At 31.7% G+C, this 10,852-nt stretch overlaps 1 protein-coding gene across 1 annotated transcript; it reads left to right on the forward strand.

The window, feature by feature from the left end:
- Nucleotides 1–302: 302 nt before the first annotated feature.
- On the forward strand, nucleotides 303–2,929 carry LOC127838238 (uncharacterized). The gene is made up of 4 exons (XM_052365857.1): nucleotides 303–655; nucleotides 943–1,049; nucleotides 1,507–1,618; nucleotides 2,458–2,929. The coding sequence occupies exons 1-4, from the start codon at nucleotides 547–549 to the stop codon at nucleotides 2,598–2,600; spliced, it is 471 nt and encodes a 156-aa protein (XP_052221817.1). The 5' UTR covers nucleotides 303–546; the 3' UTR covers nucleotides 2,601–2,929.
- The last annotated feature ends 7,923 nt before the right edge of the window (nucleotides 2,930–10,852 follow it).

Genomic DNA, 10,852 nt, shown 5'->3' on the forward strand with positions numbered 1-10,852 from the left:
GTAACTTCTAGTATAAGGGAGGCCACTGCGTAGGAGATTGAGATTTATAGTGCAGATAGAATTGTTTTACGAACGAAATTTGTTTTAGGTTATAAGAAGATTTTTTGACATAAAACGGTCTTAGAAAAATTCACTAAAAACGGTGTCAGCAATATTCTTGGAAGAAAACGTTAGAAAAACGTTTCCAAAAAAAAATTGTAAGAATGACCATATACTAAATTAAATAGATATTTCGTCTGATTTTTGATCAGGTAAGGCTTCATAAAGGGTAACCAATCGATGTGGATTTTTGAAATGTGGTATATACCATAAGCATAGGTGCGTAAACGCACCTATGCTAAAAACCACAACAGGACAGCGACAGAGACGTGAGTTTGTCAACAAGCTTACATCCGTGTTTACATCCGTGTAAACTGGGAGTGGTTACCTAACCGATCAGATACTGATCCTACTTGAATAGTGTGATGTATTTTCACTGGGAGTATTACGCATTCATTTGCAAACAACATATTGAAAGGAGTAAACGTTGAAAGCTATTTCTCGAAAATGAAATCATTAGTGATTAGTGTTCTGTTTGTAAGTGTTTTAGGTCTGTGTGAATGTTGTAAATGCGCTGTAAGGCCCGATTTGGATCTGGGCTGTGGATCAGATTTCAGTAAGTATGCTTATTATTGCATACTTATATATTGACATGTGATGGTCATACTATTGTGTAGATAATCTTATATAAATTGACATACTGAAACACGTGGTCACACTGATGTATATATATATATATATATATATATATATATATATATATATATATATATATATATATATATATATATATATTAAATTAAATGTTTTGGTATTAGTTCATTAATTTATTAATTATTTTGTAAAAAGTTTTCTACCGATCATTCATTTAGATAATAATTTAATAAGTATAATTTATTTCAGTAATCAAGACCAAAGTGACAAGTAAACTTCGAAATCCTGCGGTTCCCAACGATTTTGACGGTTTTTACTATTCGATTAACCAACCATCTTATGTTAATACATACAAGGTAATACACTATCATATTAAGGTACAGTAAATATATCATTTATGGTTTATTAAGTTAATAAGCAATATTGTGACCGTTGGATTCCAGAATACAAACGCAAACATATTTTTCGCAAAACGAGTGTGCATGTCTTAATCTGGTCATATACTCGTGGTCTCGAACGAAAAATTGAGATTTTATTTATGTTCAAAGCATAGTTTTTAAAAACTTTTCGAAATGCAATCATTATCAATTACTGGTAAAACAAAAAGTATATCTTCACATACCGATTTTTTTTTGGAATTGAATCATTTTCGTTATTCTCACAAACAAAATTAAAGAACATGGGAAGGCATTACAAGATACAAGCTAAATGTGTTGTTTTGTTTATATCTCGTTACACATTTCTGCATCAATGCGGACGTTGTTAAACCGCATTTTATATTTCAACTTTTAAATGCATGTCAGTTTGTTTCAGTTCAATTTCCGATCTGATGTATCTGCGGCGAACAAAGCGAGAGTATACACAAGTGAGAGTACCGCATCGTGCGGTGTCTTTTTAAAAAGGGGAAAGACGTACATCCTGTCAGGTACAACAATGCACGAGAATTGCTTATTGCATGCCCTAAGCACTATTTAGATATCACGATGAAAAACGTTTAAATATATTTGCGAATCATTAGAGAATGATCGGTATAGCGCGGTGAATGCTTTAATATTCATTATACACAAACATCACGTTAATTTATTTCGACGGTGTTTGTCTGTGTTGAATTATCTAAGATATTGTCAGTTGTGATTATTATGCTATGTCCTTGATATTTTCATTATATTATTATCTTATTAATTATTATAATAATAGTTATTATTATATATAGTTATTATTATTAGCTCGGCTGTTTTCGGCGAAAACCCGAAGTATTGTCATAGCCAGTTCGTCGTGTCGTCCGCCTTCCGAGTCGCGTAAAACCTTAACATTTTGTTTACCGTTTTAACATTGGTTCTAAAATAAAAGTGCTTCCACCTACAACATTGAAACTTCATAATATTATATGTAGCTGCACCTTGATGAGTTCTACACGCCACACCCATTTTGGGTCACTAGGTCAAAGGTCAAGGTCACTCTTTTTATTAGTTAAATTATTATTATTATTATTATTATTATTATTATTATTATTATTATTATTAGTACAATTATGATTATAACAATAATAATAGTAATAATGATAATAATAAGTATTATTATTGTTATTATTATTATAATCATTATTATTATTATTATTACTATTATTATTATTATTATTACTATAAGGAGTATTATTATTTGTATTATTATTATTATGACTATTATTATAACTAAAAGGTGAATTATAATTAGTATAATTATTATTATTATTATATTTTTTTTAAATAATTATTATTTGAACAGGGAGTGTCAATAAAGAAAAGCAGCGCATGGAAATCAATTCCTGTTCATCTTGGGTGCGGGAGTCGAGTCAAATCAGTCCAGAGTCCCGGCAGCTGTTGATGCAGTTTAAACAAGGAACCGTAGTATGCCCGGAGCAAAATTAAGCGAAAACGACATACATATGAACATTCTTTGCTAACTCAATTGTACATGACTGAACCGTGTACAATACACAGATGTCATAGTAAACGAAAGAAAACACCATGCTGTATTGTTGTTAACCATTTTATGAATCACGGTTTAATAAAGGTTTGATGGGCTATTCCTAATTTTATTATTGCACGAATGCGTACCTGTATGAAAACAATGTGGCGAAACGATGACATTATTTCAGCGAACGCCACCTTGTAAACCATATTGTTTACCTTATGAATTTTGTTGTATCTGTATAATGAAAAGTGCACCAACGGTTGAATAAATTATTGTGACACTATGAGTGTAGTTACTTACTCATACGTTAAAACATATACACATGTATAAACATAAACACGTAAATCAGAGAGATTAATTAAATGCATATACGTATTAAATTATAATTAATTTATCGATGCATTGTTTCTGCGTCCATGCATACTCCGTACTTAATTAAATCGGAATGTGCCAATTGTTTTAAATAGAACTTGCATGACGGCAACCAAATTGGTATCAAAATCTTTATTTTCGTGTTGATAGGTGATAAATTATAATGTACAGGTATTTACATCCACGAAGCAGAAAACGACTTGTCTGAACAGTGGGAAGTAATATAAATCTGTAAACATCTGTTGATCCATGTTATGCGTATAAAACATTCGCAATCGGATTAATACCGCCGCTTTTTGTGACATTTTGCATGCCCCACCGTTTGGGTAAGTATTTACACTGGAAAATAAAATAAATGTAGATGTTACTTTTATTAAATTGTAATAAGATGTTTAACGCTATTTCTTATAAACCTGGGCTAACTTATGAATATCACTGCGGTTATAATTCATACCAATATTTATGAAATATGATATGATAAACACATTTACGGTCCAATATTTTTAAGCTGCTTTGCATCAGTAAGCATGCGTTTGTTCATCCTTTTTCTATCTTTCAGAACTACGCCAAAATGTTTTTTAACGTGAAAATAACGCGTAACAACGCAGTGTCTGCTAAAACGTATACGTGAACTAATATGTATAAAATTAAAGAATGCAAGAGAGGAAAGATTGATTTCCTGAATTATTGTAGTTCTCTCGCGTTGTAGTTTTGGCCCCCTTCATACTCGCCAACATGCAAAAACATAAGAACGAAACACTATAAAATTTGTCGTTTCGGCGTGTACTAGTTCGTTTCTAAAATGTTGTCGTGTTGGCGTCCTATACGTCCTAAAAAACAAAAGACCGAACAGGCAGAAATCAATAACCGTACGATAAACCAAAACCATCAATATAAAATCAGTAGCATGCAATTGTCGTTAAACAAATCATGTAAGCTGCAGGCCATGGTGAGACGTTTTCATTAAATAGTAGAAAACAAAATTAGTTAACCTCAGCTTCACACATATAAATTCAAAAATCAAAATTAGGCTTACGTTTCAAACTAATACCTTTTCGAGAACAATAAGAACGAAGGTACCAAAAACGAATACATGTATAGGTGTATATGGCTTTTAGAAAATATTTTCTATAAATACGTTGATAATAATAACTGCTCATTTAGGTGTATTGTAATTAGATTTAAAATATGTATTCAACACTACACTTTAATGAATTTTCAATGAATCATAACCAACACTGCTAATCATCGATATGCACCTGAAACCAAAGTACAGTTAGCAGCAATCCCATGTGTATTAAAGTTATCGGTTGATCAAGCATATTATCAAACACATTTGAACAAGTGTATCACGCTCTCTTCAGGATATGAATCATGTCGAATTACTTAACCATTTCGAAGCAGCTTGCAGTTTACCTCATAGTGCATATACATGTATGTATAACGATTAAGTAAAACATGGTTAATATTTTTCGTCAAAAAGGGATATTAGGTCAAAATATGGTTGGTGATTTTCTTTTGAAATTGGCTTAACTATGAATGAAAATGATTAACCTATTGTCTTTGATCAAGTCAGTGTATGGGCACCATTAAACACGGTCAATCTTTAATCAGCATCAACTTCACAATCCTTCATGTTGTTTTGTTCCTAGGTATGTTAAAAAGACTAAGCTTAGCTAACTTCAAAGATTTTCATGATCATTCCTGCGGACCGTGACCAAACCAGTCTTCGCCATGTCACTAGGGCGGAATAGCTTTTGTCCGTGTGCAACGTATAATCCTGGTCTGAATCATGTTTTACGCTATTGTTTTGCATGAAACTAATGCCAATAAACCACTCATTTTATGGCCATGGAATACCCGTGTGTACCATTTTGTTAAGTAAAAGCACATGACTTTTAAAACTAGACGTTATAGTACAGAGTATTTACTGACATCGTCAAATGACACTCTTAAGTAAGACGGTCGAGTTGTCTACTGCGCTGTTTTTAAACTTATTGAACAGCAGTTCGGAATCCTTAATTATCGGCGCCATCTATATATATACAAGATCCGCATGCTGTAAACACATGCCTTCTTCCTCAATGTCTATTTTTCTTGTACGAAAATAGCAAATTGATTACAGAGGTTTTCCAATGGACACATGAACTCGTGTGGAAATTGTCCTACTTTAAAATGTATAACTTATAAAAATATTTATATTATCATAATCATAAAATATTATAAAGAACAACATGCGAAGCCAAAATAAAATCCTAACATCAACATAATTCCTAACACGTTTTTTATTCTGGTTTCACTACGGCTTTATTTTCATTGCATATGACTGTTTTGACACTAAATAACTGTTATAAACAGCGCCAGATGTTCTCTAGCAACGCAATGCTGAGTAAGATCGAGATGTTTTATATTAACATGCCATGAACGTTAAAGCGGCTATGTTTACAAGTGGGAAATTCCTAATTTCAATACAACATCGCTATTTCAATGTATTAAAAACACATGCACATATAAAACATCGCACATTGGCAAGTTGCCTTACAAGTGAGTATTACGAATTACGGACAATAAATATGGTAACAACATTTTAATCATAAACGTAATTTTTTAACACGACATTCTTCAAATCTCCAAGTGAGGAATATCAACGGTCCAGAGACCTCACCACTAAATCTCTAACCATCTCATAGTGTTTGATTATAGGCAAGTTAACAGTGCCAATACACAACGGGACTATTTATACAACAATACATCAGAACAACGGGACTATTTATACAACAATACATCAGAAACAAAAACTGATTACACGTGGGGTCACCACATTTGGACGGTCAGTGCAAGGTCATACATACCATGAAATCTGGACAATATTGACATACGTTAATTAGCAAACACTACATTAAACGGATTTCTATGAAGTCAATGATAATTTCAGTTCATGTTGATAACAAATTATGAACTCAGTGGTTTTATATATTTCAGCGCGATATAAAACAAGGTTCCTCTCCTGTGGGTGAACATAAAGCGTGTACGAATGTTATATAAATATATATTTCATATCGTTCGTAGTTTCTTTTAAGTGTGCCCAATCGATTTCAGAAAAAAGAACCTGTAAGCATAAAATATATGCATATAATCTGGTAGTACAATAAAGTCGAAATAAATGCTTGCAAGGATGAGATTTTTAGTTGTTTCAAGATTATACTTTGCTGGTGGAAAATCATAAACGGCAGACATATATAAATGTTACAACGAGTAACGAGTCCATATTATTATTATAGTAATTAGCAAACATTTTGCATTTCATGGCTTTTTAATAGTTATTTATAGTGTGTATATCGTTATGTCACCTAATTTTGTTACCGAATATACTGAAAATTTGAACTTTTTTCAAGTAATGTAATATACCAGTCGTGATATTTTAATCAATATAAACACATAATTGCAAAAAATACGGTATTTTATATCTTTTCATTTTTTCGTCAATCTGGTTGACGGTCCCTTTTAAATATCCTTTAACACATTATATTACATTATTACATTACAAAAACGCATGCGTAATACACGTATTATAAAATCGTTACAATGCGCTAGTTACAGGAATATTAACTAATTAAATTGCAAATCCGAGTTTTTTTAGAACGTACAATACTAGTTTTACAAAGAAATTCAATAAATAAATACTAAACGTTAGCCTTACTTTGATTTGAATGTATAAGAAAAACATACATTTACCATTATAAAGTGTGTACTTGTTAAAGTGATACACGCTTATTACTGCTGACAGGCAATAATTTGCTTTTTGTTCAATTGATCGATTTGAACCCTTTCGCCAGCTTCGTTATGGATATTCGAGTATTATTCATAGAGGCTAAACGAAATACTTATTTCATTATAAGACCGCCATTACATGCAGAATTGTCTGAAATGTCACTTTTAATATTGTCAATGAATTTAACAAATTTAAATTAATACACTATAACTCCAATATAACGCGGATGACAGGGTCCAAGCCTCGATAAATGTGTTGAAGAATTTCATAAACACAAGCATACGCCATTTTTAGGAAGTGTAAAATTAACAGTGCATTATGGGACAGCTATTTCATAGGGAACAGTTCAGATTTAATTGTAACAACCAATGGACGAGTGAAAATGAAAGAGAATTTCTGTAAACAATTACAATACGTTTGGATGGAACTAATCGTCCCGCTTGCTAATTTTTCTTTACCTGTTACGTTTTCAATTGTATTTTATCTGACATGTTTTTAATTTATATCGCTGCAAGTAATAATGATTTGAAACATGTATCGTAAAACTTGACAAAGCTGTAAATCTTAAAAAAGATCTATAGCCCATGCACGAAACACAAGCTATTGTCACATCTGTTTTGTAGTTAAATGCAAACAACAAAACACAAATCAAAATGTTCTTTATTAATTTGTAATCAATGCGGAGAATGTGTATCAGTCAGGTGTTGATCACACATCGTCAGGTTTTAATTTCGTTTATTATCTTTGATCCGGATCCGATGCGTTGAGGCTGTATAATCTGCAACAACACTGAAAAACACAATACACCATGGGTTTTTAAGTTGTAAACAATTAGCGCTATTCATTACTATTCTACCTAAACGAAGTAAACGCAATCGATACAGCTGTACTGCACACGCGTTTAACAACAAATGAATGTCAAGTGTCAGTTAAGTGCACTGTGTAATCTTCACCGGAATTTATCTTGATTGCGAAACAAACGAAATATGTATGCGTGGGTTACGTTGGATTTTAATGCCTCATGCCTGAGGTAACTCAGTCTTAATTTTGTTCAAATGTGGAACATAATTGTTCGTTAGGATCTTAAATTCGTCGATCGGTCGACTGACGAAATACATGGAAATTAGTGCCTGACAATTAATAATGGTTTCACAGTATAATACAACGTGATGAAAATTTGATAACATTGATTTAAGTTCTAGATTGGCGGCTATAGATATTATGTTGTGAACATTAACATAATCAAATATGCACCAGTAATTTTGCTATGTTGTACAATTGCTGTATGTTTTATTAATATTTAAAAGTGGCCTAAAATGCATTTAACAACAATAACAACAACAACAACAACAATTTCACTAGATATAAACCAGTTGAACGTTCTAACGTATATTGCTTGTAGGATTAGATTTATTAATGTAAGCATAATAGGTATGAAGTCTATGACATTCTCGGAAAGGAATGATAATCATTTTAGCATATATCACAAAATTAAAGTGAAGCATGAGCTTTGCTCTAGAAATAGACATGTAACCCTATTTTACTCGAGAAAACTGAGTTGTTTGATAAATTCTATTCGAAGAATCCATGGTTATTGTTTCAATATTATACTTTCAAACTATACCCGGTCTAACGCTTCTATAACAACCGGCTTACAGCGACAAATCTTTGAGTGGATGTTAGGATTTTATTTTAATGAGCTTGGGACTTTACGTACGTGATAACGGAAAATTAAGTGCATTGAGAGTAAACGAATTAATTTATGCTTCATTAAACTAGGATGTAAAATATTTAATTTGTTTTAGATGATTAGTCATCACATAAAATGCTTTTGATATTTGGTAATGACGCTCTTACATCAAAATGTTCTAAATAGTTGTTTGCATGTTAACGACTCATATGAAACGTATGGGGTAGGTGCGCATCACACGCTTTAGTCTGGTTAAATATTTTTTCTATCAATAGTTAAAACCGTTCAAGCATTTAACAGAGCAGAGTATTTTAAGCTCATGATATTGCCTACAATACACAATGAACAGTAAAAGCTTGTGCAAGACATTTGTGTTGACGAGTAGGTCACGCGAGCAGTGTATCGTGTTATTTCTTAAAATTTGACCCAGCATTTGTAAAAATGTTGCGAGATATGTACATTTCCAGAAAGGAAATTCATTTCTGCGTTGAATATGACCAAGTTCGTGAAAATCGCTGTAACATTGGTGAAATAATGGCCATTCAAAGCGATGCACCCTGTGTTCGGGTCATTTCGAGTTGAAAACCTTGTTTTATACATATATTTGATAGTAATTTTGTTTTCAGAGAAATTTATTTTTCGTTATAATTTGATTATTATTCATTCAAAATGATGTTTTCGCTAATTAACATCATAGCCGCACGCTAACCAACAACAACAACAACAACAACATTTATTCAGCAATCAAGCTTACAATAAAGCTTCTAGCCTACATTAGTGAATACAAATATACTTCTGGTTCAGATGATTGCATTTAGTATCTGATAGAGGAGAAAGAAAACTTTTAATCAATTGCTTTGGTGCTTTATTCATTAAAGTATAAAGGTGAACAGATCGTAAAGGGAGGAAAATCAGTAAGTCCCGATGTGTTCATATATCGCGATTGCTTCCCCTAGACTGTTAGTTCGTATATAATAAATGACCTTTTTATAAATGAGCTCAGGAAGCGTTAAAAATGTTTATACAATTTTCTTTTCTTTCATTTTAATATAGTCTGAAATCTGAAAAATGTCAGTGTTTAAAGTATTAATTGATTGGAAGTAAAACCTATAATGTGGATATGATTCTGACATATTGAAAAAAAATCGTAAAGATTTAATCAACAATTTTAACAAAGTAAGATATATAGTGTGATACAGTTCTCATTGAATAATACGTGCGTGAAACAAATAATGTACATGTTCTTCTTACTATATATATATATATATATATATATATATATATATATATATATATATATAATGCTGGTCATAGTTTCTTTTAAGTGTGCCCCATCGATACCCTTTCAGAAAAAGGACCTGTAAGGATAAACATATGCAGACAATCAGGTAGAACAATAAAGTCGAAATGAATGTTTACATGGATGAGCTTTTTAGTATTTTAAAGATTATACTTTGTTGGTGGAAAATCATAAATATAAAAAATATATAAATGTGTCAGGTAGTATATGGAACAACAGGTACAACCGTCATTGCACTAATATTTATGTGAAATTGAAATTGACAATAAGGTTTAGGTCCAATCGTGTATGATTTTTCACAAAACTTCGCTTTTATTTATGAGTATCGCGGCAAAAGACCGGTCCTTTTTAAAGCATTTCTTTCAAAGCTCGTATAAGATCACTCGCCAGAGGACATAGCAGCTTAACATGCCTGTTCATTTTGTCATACGGTAAGTTTCTGTTCCACAGTCAATATATCTACCTTAAAAAGTTTTTGTTTCATTTCATATTCAGCTATAAATGATTCTTTATTTATTTGATTATGTATTTAATTGCTTAAAATGTAATTTGTGCTGCTCGTATCATTTTCGTTTTGTTGTTTTTGTTGTTGCTTATATGTCATAAGCTTAATTATCACTAACATACGTATAAATAATGTAATGCTTACAGTCAGTTTGAATTAAATGGTCAGTTCAAAAGCTGTTTATTGCAACAAAATATTCATATGGTCGCAAATAATCAACTTTTATGTCTTTAAACAATACGAATACGATGGTTATCCTACATAATAATTAATGACACATATGTAATGTTCGCGGCTAGGAACATCTAGTACGCCATAAATAGTATTTGCATTTCTTTGTATTGTGTTCAGCGAAACCGCTAGCTTGATGACTACTTTTTTGCAAATTGTATTCGCATTGTAGATGAATTACTTGTAAGTATTCCTCATTCACCATTATTTATTGTTATGGCGCTGAAATGTTCAACGCCCATTCTACAATAACTTGATACAATTCCATGTTATGTCAGGTTCGTTACCGGGTTTATCAAAATACATGCAAATACGCCATATTTGGAAGAAGCGTGC

Source organism: Dreissena polymorpha, chromosome 1 (genome assembly GCF_020536995.1).
Source record: "Dreissena polymorpha isolate Duluth1 chromosome 1, UMN_Dpol_1.0, whole genome shotgun sequence".
NCBI lineage: Eukaryota > Metazoa > Mollusca > Bivalvia > Myida > Dreissenidae > Dreissena > Dreissena polymorpha.

Bases quoted from the DNA above. Each gene is read 5' to 3' on its own strand.
- LOC127838238 (XM_052365857.1), top strand. From the start codon at position 547: ATGAAATCATTAGTGATTAGTGTTCTGTTTGTAAGTGTTTTAGGTCTG. The intron at 1,050-1,506 runs GTAATACACTAT...AGTTTGTTTCAG, and splicing joins CTTATGTTAATACATACAAG to TTCAATTTCCGATCTGATGT. The intron at 1,619-2,457 runs GTACAACAATGC...TTATTTGAACAG, and splicing joins AAAGACGTACATCCTGTCAG to GGAGTGTCAATAAAGAAAAG.